The sequence below is a fragment of the Juglans regia genome, chromosome 5 (assembly GCF_001411555.2).
Source record: "Juglans regia cultivar Chandler chromosome 5, Walnut 2.0, whole genome shotgun sequence".
Classification (NCBI taxonomy): domain Eukaryota; kingdom Viridiplantae; phylum Streptophyta; class Magnoliopsida; order Fagales; family Juglandaceae; genus Juglans; species Juglans regia.
In genome coordinates this window covers 6,180,765-6,206,451 of record NC_049905.1, presented here as the reverse complement: position 1 = coordinate 6,206,451, position 25,687 = coordinate 6,180,765, and the positions used below count along the sequence as shown (strand labels likewise).

At 36.9% G+C, this 25,687-nt stretch overlaps 1 protein-coding gene across 1 annotated transcript; it reads right to left on the bottom strand.

Annotated features, from left to right (window-relative positions):
• Positions 1-14,905: 14,905 nt before the first annotated feature.
• LOC108998885 lies at positions 14,906-18,533 on the bottom strand. The gene is made up of 3 exons (XM_018975628.2): positions 15,979-18,533; positions 15,779-15,866; positions 14,906-15,688 (listed from the first exon to the last, which is right to left on the bottom strand). Exons 1-3 carry the CDS (start codon positions 18,531-18,533, stop codon positions 14,906-14,908), a joined length of 3,426 nt encoding a protein of 1,141 aa, XP_018831173.2.
• Between the last annotated feature and the right edge of the window lie 7,154 nt (positions 18,534-25,687).

Genomic DNA, 25,687 nt, shown 5'->3' with positions numbered 1-25,687 from the left:
CAAATCTATCATCAAAAGCCTTATTCATGCAACAAAACCTCAATGAAAATTCATAAACACATGTTAACAACACTCCATAAAATTTTCGGACCAAGATAAGTCCATTAGCTTGGTCAAAACTTCCAAAACATAACATACTCTCCAGTTTCACGCCCAGAATGACCTTTCCATGGTTAAAAATACTTTTGACCGAGCAAATGAGAATGGAATGAGACTAATAATATATCCACGGAAACTAGACTAAAATACGAACAACCTATGTGAAGGAATCATCGTGCGAAAATACTTACAAAGGGTCGTAAATGGCCACGCAAAAAGTCCCAGAAATTTGCCCGAGAGAGCTCTTTTGGGTTCCTCTCTAAGAACGGGAGAAAGAAGTGATAAAATGGAGAGAAGTATGTCTTGCATGACTTTAGACTTCTGGAGGGAGAAGTTATGGGCTTGAATGACCCTTGATTGGAGGTGGATATGTGACATAAAGTGGAGAATAGAGAGGGGCAGAGACTGCTTGCAGCAGCTGTGAAAGATGGAGGCTGATGGAGTGGATTTCTCCTTCACATCAAGGCACTATTGGGTGCAGCCAATGGCAGTGGATGGTCTGCCATGTGGGGGAGGAAACTTCTCCAAGAAGCTTTGCCAAGGTGGCCAATTTCGTGGGCCTTGGTGGGCCCCACCAAGTGGGCTTCAATTTGGGGTTTAAAGGGGGTTTGGTTAGGGTTTGAGATGCTATCAATCCCAAAATCAATTTTTCTTGGCCCAATCAAATTTCCAAGGTTTAAAAGGTTGAATAATTATGTCATAACAAGGATTTGATTAATTAATAGCATGTGGAAGTGATTTAATCAAGTGATTAAACACAATGCTAGAAATCGGATTAAAAAGGGTTTGGAGGCCATCTTTAGGGTCTGAGAAAACCATTTAGTGTTTTGGTTTCAACCAAGCTTTTGGGGTTTCAATTGGATTCCAATCATTTAGGGTTTTGCTAGGGTTGAAACCCTCTTTGGTCTGGCACAATTTGGTTGAACAGATGAAACACAACTTTGCTTAGGTGGCATGATCTCACACCTTGATTCCTTCACAAATCTATCTAATGGTTCTTCTTTTTGTCAAGTGTCTAATACCATTCACTAAGTGTGGCTAAAATCTTGCCAAGTGTCCAAATAAAACTTCTCTAACCTAATTTGGACATTCCACACTGTGATTTTGAAAACACCGCAATGGGTGCGCTTATCGAGGTTACTATTCACTCCAAAAAAATACATAATAAACTTAGTACTAAAAATTTCTAAATATTCATATTAACTTATAGTGAAAATCTTTTAACGAAATTCAACCCTGAAGTGCCCCTAAAAAATAATTTCACAATTTTCAACAGACGTTTCGTCCGGAATTATGAAAATAAGTTATTGCGCCATAAAATCCTAAATAATCCTCTGAGTCTAATGGCGTAGACCATAATGCATTCTGACACTTCTAACTACCTCAAATAATTAAACTCATATTACTAGCACCATAGTGAGTGATAATACTGACTATGTTGACAGACTAAAACCTATGCGATTGGTCGATTCGTAAAAACTTATGGGGTTTTCACGAGATTCCTAAAGTCAATAGAAATTCCACCAATGAATTTCTAGCGGGCTGTTACACCCTCCCCTCCTAAAAAAAAGATTTCGTCCTCGAATTCGACGTAAGTACAAACATAAAATACGCTAAAAAGAAGAAGTTGCTTACCAACTTATTGCCAATCACTGGATGCCTTCATCATGCCCAAGGGGCAGGTCTCGTTCTTCTTGTGGTAACGCCTTCTTCTCGTAGCCAACACTTATTCTTATCTATAACCATCACATGGTTATACAAAGTAACTATCACTATAACATTATGGTATAACAATCCCAAAGATTACTGCCTAAACTTAATGACTTCTAGACTGACCTTCTAGGATACTGAATCTTTGCTTAAAAGAAATCACTATTCTCTTCACTATTCAAAGAATTATCCACAACGTGTATATATATCTACCATTCTTAACTCTCTCTCTCTCAAATCATAACAATTTGTACTGGAATCCTTCCACAAGGTAGGTCAAGTCGTACCAACATACTCTCTAAATCTAAAATTTCAAGTATTCATGCAGTTCAATTTGGAAGAATTTAATCCATACCCAACTGAATTCACATTCTCTATTTCCTCATGGAATTATATCTGCCTAGGACAAACTTACTCCTTCATAATCACCACGAATCGTTCCTCCTCCTAGGTGGTACCTTGATAAACGATCAGCTATTAACCTCAACTCAAGAGTTTCTCTCTTATGACTAAGAAAGCTCTTCTATCCATCATGAGCTACCTCTTTTTCTGACTCTAATCCAAAGAATTTGATCCTATTGTTCACATAAATCCTTAAGACAAGATTTTACTTCCCATATAAATGTCTCCAAAATAAGGGCAATCCTGGTTTCCACAAACACGGTGCTTTGCCAGAAATTATTTATTCGCGATTGGATAAAACTATTATCATAAGTGAATCCTACTAAGGCCAAAGTTTCTTCCACACACTTTACTCTTCCGAACATAAATTTCATTGTAACCTCATAATCAAAACAAACTCTAAATACGTGGGATACTAATTCATCAACCTTGAATATCCTTCCTCGTACTACTAGAAGGTATTACATATCTCCCCTGGTATGAATAAAATTACTCCCAATGAGAAATGTTACTCTTACCACCTGGTAATAATTCAAAGTACGAACTGAACTCTCGTGCAATACCACAATCACTAAAAGTAGGGCCTTGCTTGAATCAAACTGCGTACAAGTTATAAACCTCAATGATTTAACTTACCCAAAGTATCAATAATGCAATAGTACCATCAATTGCAATCTAATCAACCTTAAATAAGCTTAACAATATAGAGCTCTTAGAAAAATACCAGTGACGACGCCAACTCCTTTAGTTCCTAGGGCGTCAGCATCTGCGTCTCTAGAAGTACCTGCATACACTTAAGCTAGTACTGGAGGTCGTGGCTTTGGTTTGGAATCTCCAATGGGAACAGTTCCATTTCTCCGGCCTCTTTTGGGACAATTTCTGATCAAGTGGTCAGGTTGGCCACATCTGAAACAGAGTCTTAAGGTAAGTTTGCACTTGCCTCCATAGTTCTTTCCTGACATCCCACATATTGGGTACATGGTTAGTATTGAGCTTCCAATCTCGATGCTTTTTCCCTTATCTGGTTCCAGTAGACATCTTCTTCATTTCTAGATTTTCTTCAGTAGCATACAATGAAGTTCTCTTTCATTCGGTATTAATCTGGATCGCTAGACCTCTCTGCTCAGCCTCTGCTATCGCGGCCACGTTTACTAACTCTTGATAATTCTTTATTCTTAGGCAAGTTACTTGGCTACGGATCCATGGCTGAAGTCCAACTTGAAACTTTCGTGCTTGCATCCTTTGAGTAGAAATCAAGTGTGGTGCAAACCTTCCAAACACCATAAACTTAGCGCCGTACTGCTCTACGGTCAAACTGCCTTGAGTTAAAGTTACAAACTCCTGTGCCTTTATCTGTTTGACAGAATCTGGGAAGAATTTGTTGTCAACTTTTCCTTAAATCTCTCCCAAGACAATGCATCCAAACTTCCTAGTTCCCTAACTAGAAGCTGCCTTTGTGTACCCCACCATAGTCCAACTTCTCCTTAGAATAGGTATACAACATATAGAAGCTTATGGTCCTCAGTACATCCACAGATCTCGTATGTCCTTTCGAGATCCATAATCCATTTCTCGACTTTTAGTGGCTCTTCATTACCAGAAATGTTTGGATAATCATGGATCAAGAACTTCTCACACAAACAATCCCTGACTTCGGGTCTAGGTACATGTGCTTGCTGATGTTGCTGTTGTCTAAGCATGTCAGTCAACAAACGTACAGCTTCAGCTAATCCTCCATCCATCAGGGGATTCTGATTATCCTAATTTGTGACCCCCTTAGGGTTTTGACGTATCCTACCTCGAGTCATGTCACTTCCTAAATCACATGAGTACACGTGTTACAACCACATACTATCTCTTATACTTCAAGAAATTCAAGCCTAATGAAGACTACAATTTCAAGCCAAATATTTGGTGCATTTCCTAAGGACATGTGGATTTAATCCCAGAGACGTATTGCTCTGATACCACCCTGAGACGCCCCCAAATTCCGCTTGGGATCGGACGGACATTTGAAGTGTCAAGACATGCAACACAAGGTTACCTGCCCCCGTTCATGACATATAAGATGCAATATTCCTAACATGCATCTAGCATTATGCAATATTCGCAGCGGATAATTTTTTTTCTTTAGCAATACTATGCACCAAACTAAAATATCCCAAATACTTAAAACATACTCCATACTTAACGACATACTAAACAACTAAGATCACAATAATAGTCCATAAAGTTGTGATCAAAAGAGTGCTGGAGATTGAACTCCACCAATACAAGTAGTAATCTGAGGTAACTATTGTAATACCATCTACGTCGCACCGTCGCTTAGTCGGCCGTTTCCAGTTGGTCGATTCCCGGTTCTCCTTCAGATCCTATAACAAAATCTACCATTCGGGGGGAATGGTAGTTGGGACTACTATAGTGAGATTTGATTACAAATCTCAGCAAGTTAACGGAAAACTTCCACACAGGTTAATGATGCATGCATGGCAGTAAAAGCATGAATGCATAATCAAATCATAAGTAATCATAGCATAACTTGACATACAACATAACATAACTGGCATAATTTAAACTGAAACTGAAGCTTAGCATGTACGTGACTTGAAATATAACATGGACTTGAAACATAGCATGAACGTGAACTTAAAATATAACATGGACTTGAAACATAACATGAACGTGAACATGCATAATTTGAACATGAACTTGAGCATGACATAACATAAATGTGAACTTGGAACATAACGTAAATGTGAACATAACATAACATGAACTTAAAACATATTCTTGTCTCATGTGATTACCATGATTGCGTGAACGTAAACTTGAACGTAACATAACGTGAACTTGAAACATGACTTGAACGTGAAATACATGAACTTGAAATCTTATTCAATAGACTTAATCATTAAAGTGACCATATGGGTGCTACACAGGTCCCCTTGAGCCGTGTGTCCCTGCCGATTACCGCATCACATCACAGGTTTCTATACCAGCTGTGAGTGCGTTAATACGTACTCCACAGTTGTTGTGGCCCCACGTATTCTACGTGTCACAATTGCTGTGTCTCACGTAGTGTATGCTCCACAGTTGTTGCGGCCCCATATTTCATGCTCCAGTTGTTGTGGCCCCTATGACTTATTTGTTTGTGCCACACTTGCTGTGGACACACGTAACATAATGTGTGGCACCATCGGCGTTAGTGCCTGGCGCACTCCGGTGACCAGCTAATTAGGCCCCAATTCGCAACCTGTTGACTGTACTTGTCAACCCAGGGAATTTCACACCTATTTAGACACTCCAGCGTGAACAAAGGAGTTCCACTAGGATATTACCCCATCCTAGTACTTAGGGTCGTGATTGACATGAATAACTTAACTGGCATACATGACATTTCGTAACGTGACGTAACATGATCGTGACATAAAAGATAAAAGTCCTGACGTAACATAACATGACATGAACATAAGATGACAGACATGACATACTTCAAGACATAAATGTAACAGAATACATTTCATAACATGGCATACATGTAACATGCAACATTTCGTAACATGGCATACCATATAACAGACAACATTTCTTAACATGGTGTAACATGTGACAGTGAATATTACATGACATGAAATACATGTAATAGATGGACATACTTAACTTAACATGACATACTTGCAATGTATAGGAATACGTGACAGAATATCTTTTGTAACAGATGAATAATTCATGACAGAATAAATTCTGTGTAACAGATAAATATGTAATGACTTGGCATGGCACATATGATAACATGCATACATACAATTTAGTTCCCTTACTTATCACTCATACACATTAAACTGATAGTAAGTTAAAAGCTAACTTACCTCGATCGTCGCGTTCTACTAGAATAAAGCGCGAAACACGAGGAACTGTAAAAGGTTATTCTAAAAGTTAGAAATTAATTACTAACAATTAGAAATGTGAAAAGAGACAACTTAGAGTAAAATTACCATTTTACCCTCTACATGTGGGCAAATGACCATTTTACCTCCTAACTTAAGGATTTGATATCCTAATTCCAAAAAAATTACCAAAATTTACATTCCTCATGTAAATTTTGTCCCAAACTCAAATCTCAACTCAGAAAAATTTAAAACCAATCACAACTATGAAAAACTCACTATGGCCGAAACCTACATAGGCCATTTGTCTTATTTTGGTTGCAATTCTTTCAAGTTCCAAAACTCATGAATAAACCAAAATCTTGTAACAAAGATCTTCCTATCCTAAGTTTAAAAACACCCTTAAAACTATCCATTAAGAAAAAGCTAATTATCAATACCAAACTTTTTGTAAAAAGACCCAAACTTTTTAACAAAAAGTAAACCTTAAATCACAAGTTTTGACCTTAATAAAAACATCTCCAAGAATTCCAAAAAATCAAATCTTACTTCTAACATATTCATAACATCATCCTAAGATCAAACATGCTTTAAATCATCAAACAAAACTCACCAAAAATCACAAAACAACACTTGGAGTTTTTGGTTTTAAACTTAGTCCAAAACAGAAACTGTTTTTCCCAACTAACTATGATCAATCTCTTGATCCATGGCTTAAAGACATGTGATCTTCAAACTAACACATCACATGGTTTAAAAATGTGTCCTAAAGAAGATCCAACCATCAAACTTAAAATCACAAAGCTAAAATTTAATGAAACATGGATCTAACTCAAAAACATCAAAGTTTGGCCTAACAGAAATCCTCTTGCATAGAAAATCATATCTTTAAAAATAATACTAGATATCTTCGAAATAACATCCTAAAATGTATATAAGAGGCTTAGGATCATCATATAAAAATATCAAAGCCTTTGGAATAAGATTAAACCACGAAATATTCAAACTTTCACAAAACAGAAACTGTTTTTCCACTTCCAGTTTTCAAGTTTCTAACTCTAAGAAAATCTATCATCAAAAGCTTTATTCATGCAACAAAACCTCAATGAACATTCATAAACACATGTTAACAACACTCCATAAAATTTTCGGACCAAGATAAGTCCATTACACTACAACATAATGTATTTTTTGCGGCGCTTATAAGTTGCCGCAATAACCTCAATAACTGTGGTTATTGAGCTAAAGCCACGATTTTGCCCTCGCAGGTCGCACGCCAGAACTTTGCAGTGACACTAGATGGGTTTTTCGCCGCAATGGCACCGCCGAACAATTTACTCTCAATTATCGTCGACTTACACGCCGTGAATGATGCCCTCGGTTGCTGCCGCAGATATGGACCTCGGAATCGTGATCTTCGCCACAAAATCGTTGTTTCCTGCGACGATTCCTTGTCCATCGCAAAAACCCATGTCCCATCGGCGAGTTCTAATCTGCCGGTGTGGTTAGCCTGCGACGATTCCTTGTCCATCGCAAAAATCCAACTCCTATCGGCGAGTTCTGATCTGCCGGTGTGGTTAGCTGCAGTTTTTTTCACGCCGGTTAAACCTAGAGGTATGTGATGCAATAACCCATTTGCGGCATTTTGAGAAATCGCAGCAACATAATCTCTTTATCTAGGGCATTGACTGTGTTTTTTCACTTTTTGACAATTCAATTTCGCGGCGTTATTTTTCCCTCCGCAGCTGATTTCGCACTCATTCATCAAATTTGGGAAACCAAATTAGCAGAGCTAGGGCTGGATGCAGGGATCTTACAAATCAATTTGGCTTGGTCCATAAAGATGCAAGGTTTGTCACTTTGTTGAACTAATTGGTCCCTATTTCTCACTTTTTAATCTTTGATCCATTAAATGTCAAATATTATTGAACAATTAGATCATGGTTTTGTATGACTGCATCTGATTTTGCCTCGCGAGGTCATACAGTTTTCACACACAAATCAACTAACGTCATGTATATATAATTATACAGTTCTCACATATACCATATATATATATATAATATCTATATATATTATGATTCCACACAATGGCATATTTTGTGGGTGTAATATTAATGATGGAAAATATCCTAATGCAATTGAAGACTTTACACACTATATATAAACTGAAAGCAATATTTGTCATTGAAGGCAGCTAGAAATGGCTCTTTCAAATATGATTTATAACTTAGTTTAATAGCAACACAAATTTAGAAAATACTTGGATTTCCAAAATGCCAACAGTCCTACTTTTTTATCTACATGTACTGTACGTACTCGCACAGTGAAAATCTTGTCCATTTGAATGGGAGTTGTTTGAGGTCTTGGCTAGCACAACCAAATCATACTTGCCCTTAGATTCTGAATTGACCTGTTGCAATACACAAGAATGGCATAAAATCAGAAAAATATTGCATGATCATGATGGGCATAAGGACGAACATAGAATATAATCAAAATAAGTTATGAAAGCCAAATTTCACACCACCCTGCATCATGAAGTACAAAAAATTGCCTAACAATTCGGAAATAATTACATTTCTCCTTCACCCTAAAAAAGGCTACAAAAATATTTTCTTTGGAACTTTAAAAAACTACATGGCTCATTTTTCCTGTTTTAGCTGGTGGGATTTATTTGTGGTTTATATTCAACTTTACCTCACAATTGATTTATTGCATGTGTTAATATAGAAGCTGAAGTTTTTTTACCATGCTTCCTCCATATTGTGTATCTAATTTCACCCCTCATGTTTTTGTACCACAAGCTGTTGACTGGGCAACTAACAACAATAGTATACAATACATCCACAAATTTACTTACAGCGTAGTTCCCTGCCCAATTTACTTACAACACATAGATCCAAAAATTCCTTTTATAAACTGATATGAGTAATATTTCATGGTAAACCCAAAATCTAAATTCATTCAAGACATGTCTCACTTCTTTAATACCTTGAAGTAAGTAAACCCAAAAATGAGCCATTGGCAGTGTATATATATCAACCATCAATCTCTAACCATACTTTGTTTCTTGCGACAAGACTTATTTCCAAAGTACTTAAGCCCAAATACTTGATGATTATATTGCAACTAATGTCCAATTGTTTTACTGACTTATATATTTCAAACAAAGCATTAATTTCCACTCAAATATTTATTACTTTTATTAGTCCAAGGCATTAGCTAGAAATTCTGTATATATGTCTCAGCACGCTAGCTACCAGCTTTAACTTCTTCAAGTACTATCTATATAATCTATATACTATAGGTATCTCAGTTTGTGTAACTTGTTTTTCTCCTACTACTGCATATCTCTATCTATCGAAAAACGCCGAGCATACAATTCAATTTCAGATTCATGTATGTGTTGTTGAAGAGATCAAGAGTGTTCTAACAATATCAAGCATTTTTGTACTAACTCATATATTTGCAAACAAAGCTTTAAATTTTGCAAGTCATTTCTACTATTATTTCAATCATTAATATAATTTCAGTATCCCTCCCTTCATGACCTTATAAAATATGGCCCATTATGAGATGAACTTTGTAAAAATAGTAAATAGTTGAACTCTTTTTAATATATCAGAATTTATATAAGAGTCAGAAACCCATTTACCTTTAGGTCCTTCACCCTCTCCAGCAACAACAAAATGCCCACATATAACTGACCATATGTATTACTAGTAAATCACTCCCCATGACAAACATATCAAAAGTGTAGCAAAAGTCTTGAAGCCAAAAAACAAAAGTATTCACTGCTGGCATGTTGCTGGCTATGGAATTATGGTTTGAGTATCTCTTTGAGACTCTAATTCTGTCTCCACTTCTGACATACGAATGTTTACACGTCCCTCAAACTCCCGCATATGGTCCCTCATATGCATGAAACCACCTTCAATCTCTACAAGCCGATTTTGGTAATATTCAGCATTTTTTCTATTTTGTGCATTTTCCTCGGCAAGACGTTCATACTCCTCATTAGATACTCCAAGTATTTTTGCAGATTCAGCCATAACAGAGTGTCCCAGCCCTCTGGAATACCCTGACCTATGTCCCAAAACCTCCCTAAATATGGTTGCTGCTGCTTCATCTGTGCGACCCTCTGGCTCTTTCGCATTCATCATTTCAACCATCTGATTCTGTGGCATGAACAACTTTCACCATCACCATCATATTGAGTAGTAACTCATCTTTTACCTAATTCAAGTAATCTCTACTAACATATTTTAAGACAAATCCTAAAATGGGATCTACAAATGTATATGAATGTCACCAATGGAGATATTACACAGCTGCTTTTTTTAATTTTAAAAAATGGAAAGTTATCTATGCCGTTTTTTGGAAGTAGAACTTTAATAAGCCTTTCTAATGCAATCTCACTGTTTTTTTTTTTTTTTTTATAACTAAAATACAATCTCATTGCTTATCACTCCACATTTGCAAAAAACCAACAACAACATTTGTTTAGCATTCGAAATCATTTGGTAGACTTTATGTACCTCAACATGGGTCTCAAAAAACAACCATTTTAGACATTCTAACATGATTCTTGCATTGGTTTTACTTCTTAATCTGACGATCAGGAAAATAAAACAGAAATGTTGTTTCTAAAATATGACTTCTCCCTTTTCCCATTTATATGTAAATCTATCATTTAGTGTTCAAAATCAAAAGGCAGCAGGGCGTGAGCCGATTTGAAAAAAAACCAAAAACTGCTACAATATAATTCTCACAGTTTCTTGTAACTGCACACTTCAATATCACTTAAACACAACATTTATCATTTTCAAACCACCCTTTATATAATTGTTCACAACTTCACAATGCAAATATTATAGACTTCAAAAGCTGCTCATTCTAATTTGGGGCTTATTTTGGGCATCAACCCTACCCTTTTCTTAATCCACAAATTACCATGGTTGGAGAATATTCTTTTGCCATACACTAAACATTTCCTATTTATGTAATGACCAGATAATAATATATAAACAATGGAAACTCACATAATTATCTTCTGTAGTTGGTGTGATAAATCTTCCCCTTTTAATCGACCAATGTACATCTTTGTAGAAATCAATAAGATTCTTGTCCTTCTACATTAACATTCCCAACACATTTGCATTACCCATCTAGCATAATTGAAGAATAATATATATAACTTAAGTTTGACAACATCTTATGTTATGAAAACAATGTCAATACCTTCCTTTCCATTAGTACAACAAACGACGTCCTTCCGCTTGTGTGGTTGACCTTTTGTTTATGCCTATTTTCTTTGTTTTGGGTGGACAATTTCTGCAATATAACAGAAAAATAGTAGCTACTAAATACTCTGAACAATTGCAAACTACATAATATACTTAACTTACCACCCTTTAGTTGTACAGGTATCTGAGCAGAAAATTGTGACTCTTACCTTAAATTCACCACTGGCCCACCGATTGCATAGCCATTCCCAAACAGGTTTCTCTACCAAAGTCCCTCCATTAAGCAGTGCCTCCTCATGTGTTGCATAATTCATGTATTTACGGTGTAGCATGTAGTGAAACGCATTATAAGCACGTGAGAGTTGACTTGTGACTGTCCGACGATGATTTTTCTTCGTCCAGTCCAACTCGAAGTCAGCCTATGAATGGAATTTGTTAAAAACCCATGACATCCATTTGACCCTTTGTTTTTTGCCACAATTGTTAATAACTCATATACCATACATGAGTTATATTTACCTATAGATTATAAACCCATTCCCATATAAATATGAAGCAACTTCTCTGTTTAAGGTTTGCTTCTGAGCCTTAAGAATCTATATTTCTAATTGCTAACTCTATCTTAAAACCACATGGTCCTTTACAAATCATAGGTATATGTTTAACATTGTGTTAAACACTCTGCCCTTCAGCCCTTTTTACTAAGCCAAGAGTATAACAGCAGTATTAGAAAACCCAAATATGAGAAATCATTTAACATTGGCATATGCATTACCTTATCTATGAGAAAACAGACACCATGCAAATTTCTTACAGGAAACTTACTAGGTTGTCTTTACTAGCATGCTGATATATAAATCATGAAAAGTTAGAAACCCATACTCTAACACGATCAATCAATTCCTCTTTCTCCTTTCCGTCAACGACACTCCAACTAACATGCCTCATTTCTGCATAGTGCCTCACCACCCACGTCACTCTTGTCGTGTAAACTGTTCTGTTGTTACATGATGGGCCTATCTTGCCATCTTTGATCTCCAATGGTATCTTCCCGTACTTTCGCAACCTCTCAAACTCCGTGCCCTTCGCTACTCCCCTAACACGTTTACTACTGTTTTCTACTATATCACAATCACAAAAAAATATATATATTTAAGCTGATACAAAGACATCTAGAAAACACTGAGTAACTTAATGAAATTTATAAGTAGGACTAGAAAACATGTTACTTACCCTCGGCTGTTTCACCAGCCTCTGCAAGTTCAGTATATGGAGGCAACTCAGCTGAACATGGGCCATCTGGAGGTTGAGTGGAGTCATCAGAGTGTACCTCAGCATTATCTCTCAATGTCCAAGCTGCTGCTGCTGGCTGCGAGTATCGGAGTGTAGCAGGCAGCACTCTTCCTCGGCCTCTCCCTCTCTTTGACTGAGTCATTACACAGCTGCATATTCATCTCACCAATAGCCTCAGTTTCCCTTAGTAAATAGCAAGTTAAACTCAACATTTGAGATGTGCAAAAGGATTGTGTAAGAAAGAGACCTACCAACGTATGCTCTCTCTTGAAAGAGGAAACTTGACTTCAGAGTGCGTTTGCAAAGTATAACAGAGTGGGAAATAACCCAAAGCAAACTAGGTTTAGTTAAATTGAAGCAAAACGTGTGGCTTCAGAAATGTATTTCTAGCCCTGTCCTTGGTAATCTGCATTTGGTTTGGCGCTCATCTTTTTTCTTCTCCCGCGCAGGTACAGCTTTTGTCTGGCACAACCCATGCCTTTGGGGTGATGGTGGGAAAATGCAGACCAGATTTGACTCCCTGAAACTCAGGCCATCAGCATCAACCATGAGCTGTACCCCCCCCGAAAGTTTTTCTTCGGATTTTAATTCTTTTCAAATATTGAACCTTCATGTAGTAAACGGGCACATATTAAGCTAAAAAGTTGAAATTCTTCTTTGTTGTCTTCAATTGATTTTTCATTGGTTTTTTTCCATAGCCTTGTTCAGCAACAAGTGGCACATATGTATTCCAATATATGCTAGGTGTATGGCAGGTGTTTTTAGACAAACAACCAATATATGCCAGGTGTTTGTTGAGAATCTTTATATTTGAGATTACAAAATTAATTCCGACCAGTATTGACATCAACAAAATTTCCACCGTTGGTATTTAATTTGTGGACTTGCGAAAATACATAATAAAATACATAATCTGCTTATATAATGAGCTTTGTGGTATTATACAAAAATACAAAAAGAGCATAGAGAGTTAAGAAAAGTATTAAATAGAAAATGACATGTTTGGTAAATACAAAAATACAAAATGCAAAAATACATTGTTGGTGTTTCCACTGTTGGTATTATAAAAATACACATTAATGAGCTTAGAGAGTTAATAATCTTTATATATACAAAAAGCATTCTCACTAGACAAACTAGCAGCTTACAAAATGAATTCCACCAAAGATAAACATCGCCAATATATGCCAAACGCTGCGAAAATTAATAATCTTTGCAGGGTTAATTGTTATTGATGTGCTACATCGTTGAGCTTCTGTTAAAAGGCCTTCACATAATCTGCTACATCGTTGGGGCTGAGTTTAATGCAGACTATCTACACTTTGGCGTGATGTCAATTTTTGTAGCAACTTTCATGATCTACTCTGGAACACATTAAGCAAATTATTAGCAAAATAAATATACATTAATAGCTACTGGAACTCAAATAGCTAGCAAAATATCAAAGTATGTCAATGGATCCAATTATTAGACCAATCCTACTTTGAGTTTTAGTCAGATATTGAAAAATGAATCACCACATGCCCATGCATCAGCAACACCCAAAAAACTGAAATTAACAATAAATTGGAGGTCTGCACCCATATTTGCACATCCTCTTGTCCTTCTTAAATTCTAACAAACCAACCATATTGAATGTTCACTTATAAAAGAAGGAATGAAGTGAACTTGTGACTCTAATTGAGATGCCACATATATACCCAAATTGTGTTACTAAACACAATTAAGTAAAAAACAAATATTCATACTGTTATCACATCCTGCTTAGAGAATTGTAGGATAAGAACTTGGATCAATAAGAATGCTTACTTGTAATAAATACTATAGAAGTATGCATAAATTATAAGGGTAGCTTTCTTATCCTATTTTAGCATCAGATCTCTAAAACTCAAGTATGCACTAATACTGCTATCTTGTACTGCTGTTGCAGTATTTATTGTAAGCATCTAGAAATATATCATATTATACTTGCATTAATCACAGCAGATTAAACCTTGTACATCATGAAGGAGAGAATAGATATACCAGTTGTGCTCGATCAATATTTCGAACATCACAGCTAGCCTTATGCCATCAGTGGGTTAATTTTCAGATTCTGCAAATGACATAGTCCAGATTTATTGGTGTCAGCTACTGCCTATTTGCACAAAAATGAGATGCAAAATTATTTGGTTAACTAAGAAATTACATAGGTTCATCTATAACGAAACAGTAGCATGTTAATTCAATGTGTTAAATTGTCAAATAAACAGTACAATTCTAGCATCAATGCACACCATCGTCAGACAAACTCCCCCTGTTCGACAGAAGGTCTTCACTACTACTGGTTTCCACATCATCATTTTCATCCTCTTCATCATCAATGAACTCTTCATCATCGGGAAGGGTTATCGCATCTTGCAATGGTGTCAAGTTAGGAACATGGCTTGGTTCTACGTTAGATCTATGCAAGGGATTCCGCGTGCCATTTTCAGTATTTCCGGGTACAACTTCTACGTAAGAGGGGTCGTTCTCTTGGAAAGCAGCAAAATTGGAATTTTCCTCCTCATCGTCGTCATCATTGACCAATGGTATAATTGGAACATCATACATGTTTCTGTTGTTCACCTTTTGCACGACAGACCAATTACCACTCAAGCTAATGTCTTTAAGGTAAAACACTTGGGAGGCTTGACAAGCGAGGGCGAATGGCTCATCCTTATAACATTTGCGAGAAGTGTTGACACTAATTAGGTGGTCCCCAACACGTATTCCTCTCCTCCTATCATTGATATCAAACCAGTCACATCTAAATAAATATACATGACGCCAACCCATGTAACGTAATTGCAATATGTCGATCAATACACCGTAGAAATCAATAGGCATTGATAGGTGTTCCCCTTTAACAACCACTCCACTATTCTGGGTTTTGCGATATTGTCCACGTAACACAGTGTGGAATCTGATACCATTCATTACGCAAGCAGAATATGAAGCAACCCATGGATCTGGTGCATATACGGATTCAGAGACGTCATCAGGATTAGCTTCACGTAGTTCTTGAATCTATAGATAATGGTGTACAAAATGTTAGACATACTCAGTCAAAGAAATTGATAGTTAGTAATGTGAGAGTTGATTTTAGAGGTAACCTACATGTGTACGGAACCAACTTGGAAAGCCAATTTCATGTCTACGCTCTACATTATCAAGGGAAATTTCTTTAATCTTCGTATAGTGCTCACTGCAAATACATAGTTAAGAATTATCATGGGCCATGAATATAGACCTTCAAATATATATATATATATATATATATATAAGGTAGAAGTACATCGCAACAACCAAATACTTACTCTATGTACTGACCAATCTCTAGACAATTATTAAGCACGTACCACCTTGCCTTTGCAATGAGAGTTTGATCCATTCGATTGGAGGTAGGCGAACCCAAAGGGCGTACCTTTTGTGAGAAAATAGGCAAATTGTCAGATTCTGTACCCTTATCTATATCTCTATTTCGTTCCTCCCGGTTATATATGGTCTCAACATCATGGATGTACAATGAGCAAAAAGTCAAGCATTCAACATGAACATATGCTTGAGCAATTGAACCTTCCGGACGAGCCTTATTTCTGACATAATGCTTGAATTTTCCCAAATATCTCTCAAAAGGATACATCCACCTATATTGAACTGGCCCTGCAAGGTATGCCTCGCGAGGTAAATGAATGGCGAGGTGTACCATGATATCAAAGAAAGCAGGTGGGAAAATCATCTCAAGCTTGCAGAGGATAACTGCAATGTCGGATTGTAGTCGCTTCAATATTTCTAATGTCAACGTCCGTGAGCACAAAGCCTTGAAAAATGAACTAAACTCAGTCAATGCAAGACGTATATCGGATGGTAAAAACCCACTAATTGCAACTGGAAGTAATCTTTGCATGAACACGTGGCAATCGTGACTTTTCATTCCTGATATCTTTCCATCAGCAACTGAAACACATCTGGAGATGTTCGAGGCAAAACCATCTGGAAATTTAACAGATGCAAGCCATTCACAAAAACGTCTCCTCTCTGCTAAATCTAGGGTGTAGGAGCCAAGCATCATTTGGTACCCATTTGCTAAAGGTTGTAAATGTAATTCCTTCCTTAACCCAAGCTCCATCAAGTCCCTACGTGCATTAGCAGTGTCTTTCGTTTTTCCTTCAATACCCATCAATGTTCCTAGGACATTGTCGCAAATGTTTTTTTCAATGTGCATGACATCAAGATTATGTCTTAACGACAACATTGACCAATAAGGTAAATTGAAGAATATACTTTTTTTAGTCCAGTTCAATTCATCTAGTCTGCGTTTTCTCTTTCGAGAGCCTTTGCCAAATTCTACATTACGAACATGCTCTAGTTGATGAAGTAGATCATGTCCCATGAGCTCTAGAGGTGGCAAGCGATGATCCTCACTTCCATTGAATGCAGCTTTTTTCTTTCTCCAAGTGTGGGTTGATGGCAAGAAGTGACGATGACCCATATAACAATGTTTTCTCCCATGTTTCAACCACATGGAATCTGTATCTTCATTATATAATGGGCAAGCCATCTTTCCTTTTGTACTCCATCCCGAAAGATTGGCATATGCAGGAAAATCATTAATAGTCCACAATAGTGCAGCATGTAACTGAAAATTTTCAGACTTTGATGCATCATAGGTATCTATGCCGTTCGCCCATAAATCTTTTAATTCATTCACTAAAGGCTGTAAATAAACGTCGATGTCGTTTCCTGGTGCTTTGGGACCAGGAATGAGCAATGAGAGTATTAAGTACGGATCTTTCATGCATAACCAAGGGGGCAAGTTGTATGGTACGAGTATCACAGGCCATATGCGATAAGGTTTACTGTTATTATTGAACGGGTTGAACCCATCACTAGCTAGCCCCAATCTGACATTGCGAGCATCTTCTGCAAACCAACTGTGGTCTTTATCAAATTGTCTCCACTCTTTAGAATCAGCAGGATGTCTTAAAGTACTATGGTCATCAACTCTTTGTTCTCTATGCCATTTCATGGATTTTGCTATATTCTTTGACATAAATAGTCTTTGTAACCGAGGTGTCAGAGGAAAGTATCGCAATACCTTTTGGGGAATCTTCCCCTTTTTCCCTCTATTCGATACCCACCTCGACTCCTTGCATTTAGAACAAACTTCTTTGTCGGCATCGTCATTCCAAAATAGCATGCAGTCATTTGGGCAGGCGTCTATTTTCACATAACTAAAACCCAACCCATGCTTTAAGCGTCGGGCCTCATGGTATGAGTTAGGCAACTGAATATCTGGAAAAGCTGCTTTTAACAAGTCTAAAACCATGTTAAATGACTTGATAGTCCACCCACCAATTGTTTTTATATGAAGTAGCTTAACTATAAATGAAAGCTTAGAGAACTTTGCACAACCAGGATAAAGTGGGAGTCTCACATCCTCTAACAATTGCCGGAAATTCTTCGATTGCCTCTCACTCATGGTGGGCTCAGAAGTAGTACCATGTTCCGGGAAGTCATGGTCCATGAATGTTCCAGCCCGAATGTCCTCTATCATCTCATCCATATCATCAACATAATTCTGACTTTGATTATTAGTATCGTCATCATCATCTGACGAATTAGCACTCCAACTTACACCCTCCCCATGAAAAATCCAATGTGTATAACTTGGGTCAATACCTATCGTGAATAGATGATCTTCGACTTCATTTATTGGTAGGAAAATGTTATTACAACATCTCTTGCATGGACACCTGAAGGTAGTGCTTCCAGGTGCATGGGCTTTTGCCATTGTGAGGAGTTGATTAATCCCAGCACCATATTCTCGTGATGTAAACCTGTTTGGCACGTGCATCCAATTCTTGTCCATTTGCCAGGATTGATATGAGGATATTTCTTCACTTTTACCACAATAGTGAAGTAAGGCCACTTCAATAAAAAGGATTTAATTAATGGTTATCATAATAAGGAAATGGTGTTCTACACTCTTGACAAAACTACATAAACGTACATAATTGCATATCTTAACAGTGAAAGATTACATATAAAGATAGTGACTTAGTAAGGGTACAGAATTTAGCATGTAATTGTTGAGATTTAGGCATCATGCGTAAATGTTCAGATTTAAGAGATTCACATTAGATCACTCTCATTGGCTCCGGCAAAGTTTTAGACAAAGTTTGGTTAATATGCCAATTTTAGCCTTATGCCTAATTGGATGCAAACTTGGACTTCACATTGATTAGTTATTTTACTATGTATATTAATATGGGTAATAATTATTTTATTTCAATGCATGCATATAGTTTTTAATGCATTATTAATTATTTTGAAAATACTTTTTATTTGCAATACATAATTTCCATCAATGTCTATATAAAAAACTCTATCAACCTAAATTAACTTCATAATCTGTCAAATAGAATTAGTTAAAGGTTTTAAATATGTCCTGAATTAGTTAAAGGTTGGTGGTGGGCGTCTTTGTGCTTTTGTGGCCTAAATCTATCCTGAATTAGTTGCTGATTTTTCTGTCCAAAGTTTTAATCTGTCCTGAATTAGTTAAAGGGTTTTCTACCATAAACCAGTACCAACACCAAAGTTTGTAGTCATGAATAAGTAAATTTAGTAAATGAAATAGCCTTTCAAAAAATCTGTTGCTACCATGATCAAACAATTTTTTGCCTCTAGAGTTATGCATAACGTCAGTTATGATGTTTTAAGAAAAAAAATCATTACTGTTAAGATGCAGGGGATTGTTCAAATTTTTGTGATAAAATACAATTGGCACATGCAGGTACTAAATGCATGCAGTAGCATAATATAGGTTGTCTATTTGACTAAAAACATAAAGATTACTTGGACAAAAAGAAGTAGCAAATAATAGAATCCTGGGAGTTATCAAATATATTAAATTTCCTACACTACCCAATGTTTTAGACCCATAGCACAACGTATGCTAGATATGTTAGAGACTTGACAAAAGGATAGACTCTATGGGAATTTACTCAAACAACTGGCATGCGTGAAATCCAAGAACAAATGAAAATATTCAAGTATTCAAAGCTTATACATGATGAGCTATTGAGTAAAAAATATCCAGCTGAAACAAACAAAATGATATGATAATTTATTGGGATTCAATACAATAAACAATATGCAAGCATGTTCTGCGCAGAACATTCAAACAAGTCATGACAGAGATAATCATATATGACAGTATACTCGAATTCAAGTAACCCAACAAAGATGAGACCCATCGAAATACAAATAAAATGAAGATTTTATTCTCTTGCAGTGGCTAAGAATTCATTATGCTAAAATGAATAAATTAGAAGCAGCAAATTGTTAAGTACCTGAAAACGAGAGAAGAGTGGGCAATGGGCAATGGGCAATGGGCAGTGGGCAGTGGGCAATGGGCAGTGGCTAATAGAAAACACGTTGCGGCGCTTATAGAAAACAGAGACGAGAGAAGAGTGGTCTGGGCAGGTTTGCAGCGGCAACACCACAATAGAGACGCGAGAAGATGGTCTAGGCAAGTTTGCGGCGACAACACCTCAACAGAGACGAGAGAGATGGTTTGCAGACCAGCTGGTAGGTTCGGAATTTAGGGGAAAAAATTTCGCTGGGACTTACAATTTTGGGGTCGTTGGTGTGTTGGGAAATATATCATTTACGAAGACATGATTTATTGCAAAACTAGTATTTGTCACTGCTAAAGGTTTCAGTTTGCAGCCACAGTTTGCGTAGTCAAAGTTTCCCCGTATTTATTATTTTTAACGACGAGAAGAAAAACCGTCGCTGATAGTTAGTAATATTTTTAGCCTTTTCTTTTTTTTGCGGCAGCACGTTATTGACGCAAAATATTTTTAACAGCAGGAAATCAACGCCGATCAAATAAAAACGTTCATTTGCTGCGAACTCAAATGGGGCGACTAAAACTCGCCACAAAAAAGTTTATTTTTTCTCGCAACTCAGTAACACGCTGACTGGAAGCCACTTCATTTGATACAAACAAATAGTCGCGGCCGTTCTTTGTCGCCGGAAAAAATTTTGGCCTCAAAAGCCCAACATTTTTGTAGTGATTAGCTTGGTCAAAACTTCCAAAACATAACATACTCTCCAGTTTCACGCCCAGAATGACCTTTCCATGGTTAAAAATACTTTTGACCGACCAAATGAGAATGGAATGAGACTAATAATATATCCACGGAAACTAGACTCAAAGACGAACAACTTATGTGAAGGAATCATTGTGTGAAAATACTTACAAAGGGTCATAAATGGCCACGCAAAAAGTCCCAGAAATCTGCCCGAGATAGCTCTTTTGGGTTTCTCTCTAAGAACGGGAGAAAGAAGTGATAAAATGGAGAGAAGTATGTCTTGCACGACTTTAGACTTCTGGAGGGAGAACTTATGGGCTTGAATGACCCTTGATTGGAGGTGGATATGTGACATAAAGTGGAGAATAGAGAGGGGCAGAGACTGCTTGCAGCAGCTGTGAAAGATGGAGGTTGATGGAGTGGATTTCTCCTTCACATCAAGGCACTATTGGGTGCAGCCAATGGCAGTGGATGGTCTGCCATGTGGGGGAGGAAACCTCTCCAAGAAGCTTTGCCAAGGTGGCCAATTTCGTGGGCCTTGGTGGGCCCCACCAAGTGGGCTTCAATTTGGGGTTTAAAGGGGGTTTGGTTAGGGTTTGAGATGCTATCAAGCCCAAAATCAATTTTTCTTGGCCCAATCAAATTCCCAAGGTTTAAAAGGTTGAATAATGATGTCATAACAAGGATTTGATTAATTAATAGCATGTGGAAGTGATTTAATGAAGTGATTAAACACAATGCTAGAAATCGGATTAAAAAGGGTTTGGAGGCCAACTTTAGGGTTTGGGAAAACCATTTAGGGTTTTGGTTTCAACCAAGCTTTTGGGGTTTCAAATGGATTCCAATCATTTAGGGTTTTGCTAGGGTTGAAACCCTCTTTGGTCTGGCACAATTTGGTTGAACGGATGAAACACAACTTTGCTTAGGTGGCATGATCTCACACCTTGATTCCTTCACAAATCTATCTAATGGTTTTTCTTTGTGTCAAGTATCTAATACCATTCACTAAGTGTGGCTAAAATCTTGCCAAGTGTCCAAATAAAACTTCTCTAACCTAATTTGGACATTCCACACTGTGATTTTGAAAACACCGCAATGGGTGCGCTTATCGAGGTTACTATTCACTCCAAAAAAATACATAATAAACTTAGTACTAAAAAATTCTAAATATTCATATTAACTTATAGTGAAAATCGTTTAACGAAATTCAACCCCGAAGTGCCCCTAAAAATAATTTCACAATTCTCAACAGACGTTTCGTCCGGAATTATGAAAATAAGTTATTGCGCCATAAAATCTTAAATAATCCTCTGAGTCTAATGGCGTAGACCATAACGCATTCTGACACTTCTAACTACCTCAAATAATTAAACTCATATTACTAGCACCATAGTGAGTGATAATACTGACTATGTTGACAGACTAAAACTTATGCGATTGGTCGATTCGTAAAAACTTATGGGGTTTTCACGAGATTCCTAAAGTCAATAGAAATTCTACCAATGAATTTCTAGCGGGCTGTTACAACCAGAAACTTCAAATACCAGAAACTACCAAATACCAAAAACATAAAAAACCAGAAATCTCAAAATAACTCAAAGTAACATGCACTTAAAGCCCAAATCAAAGCAAAGCAACTCCAACCAATGAAAATGGCTCAAATAATAACCATTGCACTATCATTTTGACTCCACAATGAAGCAACACCAACCAAACCAATTCTAATCAAAGCAGAGCAACACCAACGAAAATAGCTCAAACAAGAACCATTCCACTATCATTTTGATTACATAGTGAAGCAACACCAACCAAACTAAATCAACCCAAACCCAGATCAGGCCGAGTCCTAGACTAACGATTGTGAACAACAAGCAAAGACAAACCCAGAAATCCAATGGAGGTCCAGTACTCTTCTCAACAACAAATAAAAGATATACAAGTGAACAACCACAAAATCATAGTTACAAGGAGAGAGAAAGTATCCGAACAAGTGAACAAAGCACTAGAGGGAAAGGCCGACGGTGATGAAGATGCGGCGACTGCAATGGGGTCATGGCTTACGGGGTCATGATGGACAGATGGAGGGAAGGGCAATCTTAGGGTTTCTCAAGCATAACGAGAGAGAGAGAGAGAGAGAGAGAGAATCGAGGGGGTGTTTGATACCGGTTGTTTCTTTTTTTTAAAAAAAAAAAAGTCGAGTACCAGGTTTCAAATCCGGTCCGGGTTTTTAAACCCGGGTTTGTTCCGGGCCAGAACCAGGAACTGGAACCTGGTTTATCGGGTTTCAAACCAGGGCCGAGAAAATACTCGTCCTGAATGAACAGTCTTAGTTATATTGGATTAATTTTCATGACAAGAAACAAATGAATTTCAAACTCAAGGCTTCATTCTTATCAACCTTGAGTTTTAGGGGATATATTAGAGATAAAGATAAAGTCAAACTCAAGTTAAGATTTGATTTGATTATTATATCTATTTCCAAGTAATTTTCCTATCAGATAATTACTTTAGCCACAAAGGGATTATACAAAATTAAACCTATAAGCTGACATGGCTTGATGTCCTACATCAGATTATAAAGTTACTTTTATTATAAAGTAAATCTAATAGATCATATGAAACCACGTTAATTTGTGAGTTTACTTTTATATATGTAATATTTTTGTGGCCGTAACACTTCTCTTCCCATAAATATGGACTTATGCCTTATTAAATTATTCATAATAAGAAGATGTAGTCCTCAAAGTTTCCTTTCTCACATTATCTATTCACATTTTCCATTTAGGGTTTTGGGTTTGCTATATGGGGGGCTTGAATGGTGGGCAAAAATGAACAAGAAGCTGGTCAAGTTTTGCATGGAAAAGGTAAACAAACGAGAGTTCGTGCTATTCTTTATGAAACTTTTCATCACCCAGCTCAAACTGAACGTGATGTAATTGAACTTATGGTTAGTTGTAGAGAATATAAGGCCCATATCCAAAGTGGAAAAAGTAGGAGTAGTAGGTACTATTTATGATGTTCCTTAGACAAGGCTCGTTCCGTACTTGACTTACGAGCTCATGTAATACTCGCCCCTATCTCTAAAGGGGCTTATGCACTTCACTCGTTGTCTACTAAACGAGCATTAGAGTGAGCAAGCGAAGCCTTCAATTTAGTGGCTTCCTCCCCCCCTTATTTTTTCATTTCCACTTAAGCTTCTCCAGTTTGGGGGATTAATTGATTGGATACTTGAGAACCATAATCTTTCCTAAGAATAGCTTCTACGACCATAGATAGGGGTTAGGTTTGTTTGGCATCTATGCCCTTTGCCCTCCAAATAGTATGGGAGCCTTTTTGCTTGTCCTGCTCACACTCCTAGATCTTCACAACACCTCCTCCACTGAATAGGAAGTACGGTAAGGGTCGTTCATTAAACGGGGTAAAAGAGGGGTGGGGCTTTGTTGTGGGGGCCACCTTGCGCAGCTTTAGAAAGGAGAGAATTTCTTACAGCCACTCTCTCCAACTTTTTCTATCTATCTTCAGAACTAGGTAGGATTAATAGCATTAATTTTAGTACACAATACCGTCGAATGGCCCACAACGATGACTTGGGCGTTGATATGGTGCTTGGATGCACTCCCTGAAGTAAATAACAAAAAAAATATAAAATTATAAATAAAGATAAAGATAAAGTTTTACATGGTTGAAATCTACTATGAAACGATGTTGATATGGCCCACGCATAAATACGTACATGCATGTGTCGTTTGAGGTTGAAATCTACTATGAAAGGATGTTGAAGGACATGATATCGTTTTATAGAGGTATTCTTCCCTCTTTAAAGTAGTTAAATCCTATTTATTTCATGTCATTTTTAGATTTATGTTACAATACCCTCTAATTTATGTCAATCACTTTGTCCTTTGAAGTGACAGTACCACCATGCCACATGGCTTATTATACAAAGTTATAAAAACTATATATTTAAAATAAAATGGCATTCGAAAACACAAAAAGATAGAGATTAAAATTTTAGATTTTCTTTACCCTTTTATGTTTGTGTTTTTATTTTTTAGTAAATCACGTGACACCACACATTATGATATTGCCACATCAAGAGAATAAAGTGAGTGATATAAATTATTAGACATAATAACATTTTTTTTTTACTTCATTTTTCATTGTATATCACGCATCCTCGCGACTTTAACTTTTTTTTTTTTATCTTTATCTTTTCTCTTTATCAATGTTTTGAATACCGTACCGGATATCGTACTGGTCAAGGCACTGGAACGAAATATTTCGATACCGGTACCGTTTCAGGATAGCGTTTCAGAATAACGTTTCGGGATAGTCGATATATAAATAAATTATATATATAAATAAATTATATATATAAATATATATAAAAATTATATTCCAAAATAATAGTTTATATATAAATACATATATATAAAAATTATAAATAGTCTAGTCTGAATCAGGGGTTAAAAAATAAGTTTGTAGTTTGAAAAAATGAAAAAAAAAAAACACACAGGCCGAAATATTGGCCGGTACCGGCTGAAATATAGGCCAGTACAGGTCGAAATTTAGTCCGGTATGGCCGGTATTTTAGTCGGTACGGAACAGATATAGTACCTGTACCGACCGGACGGTCGAAACGAAAAATTTCAGCCGTACCGGCCGGTACGGTACAAAATTTAAAACACTGCTCTTTATTCCTGACAAAGATCTAGCTTGCCGGACCCGGTTTCATTTTATGTCACCGATAACCATTGCCACGTATAAAGTAAGTTCAGCACTAGACATTCCAAAGGACACGGGTGACGATGATTTGAATGATTCTATTCCAATACATTGGGAATATCAGGGCCGCTGCTTTAATAATTAAAAAGAACTGAGTAGACCCAACAGGCCAGACGATTTATTCATTTATTTGGGTCAT

What these genes read in the sequence shown, in the direction of transcription:
- LOC108998885 (XM_018975628.2), bottom strand. Translation starts at nt 18,533, where the DNA reads ATGGACAAGAATTGGATGCACGTGCCAAACAGGTTTACATCACGAGAA. An exon ending in GAGATTGGTCAGTACATAGA is followed by an intron (nt 15,867 to 15,978) that starts GTAAGTATTTGG and finishes ATGTATTTGCAG; the next exon opens with TGAGCACTATACGAAGATTA. An exon ending in CAAGTTGGTTCCGTACACAT is followed by an intron (nt 15,689 to 15,778) that starts GTAGGTTACCTC and finishes CATTATCTATAG; the next exon opens with ATTCAAGAACTACGTGAAGC.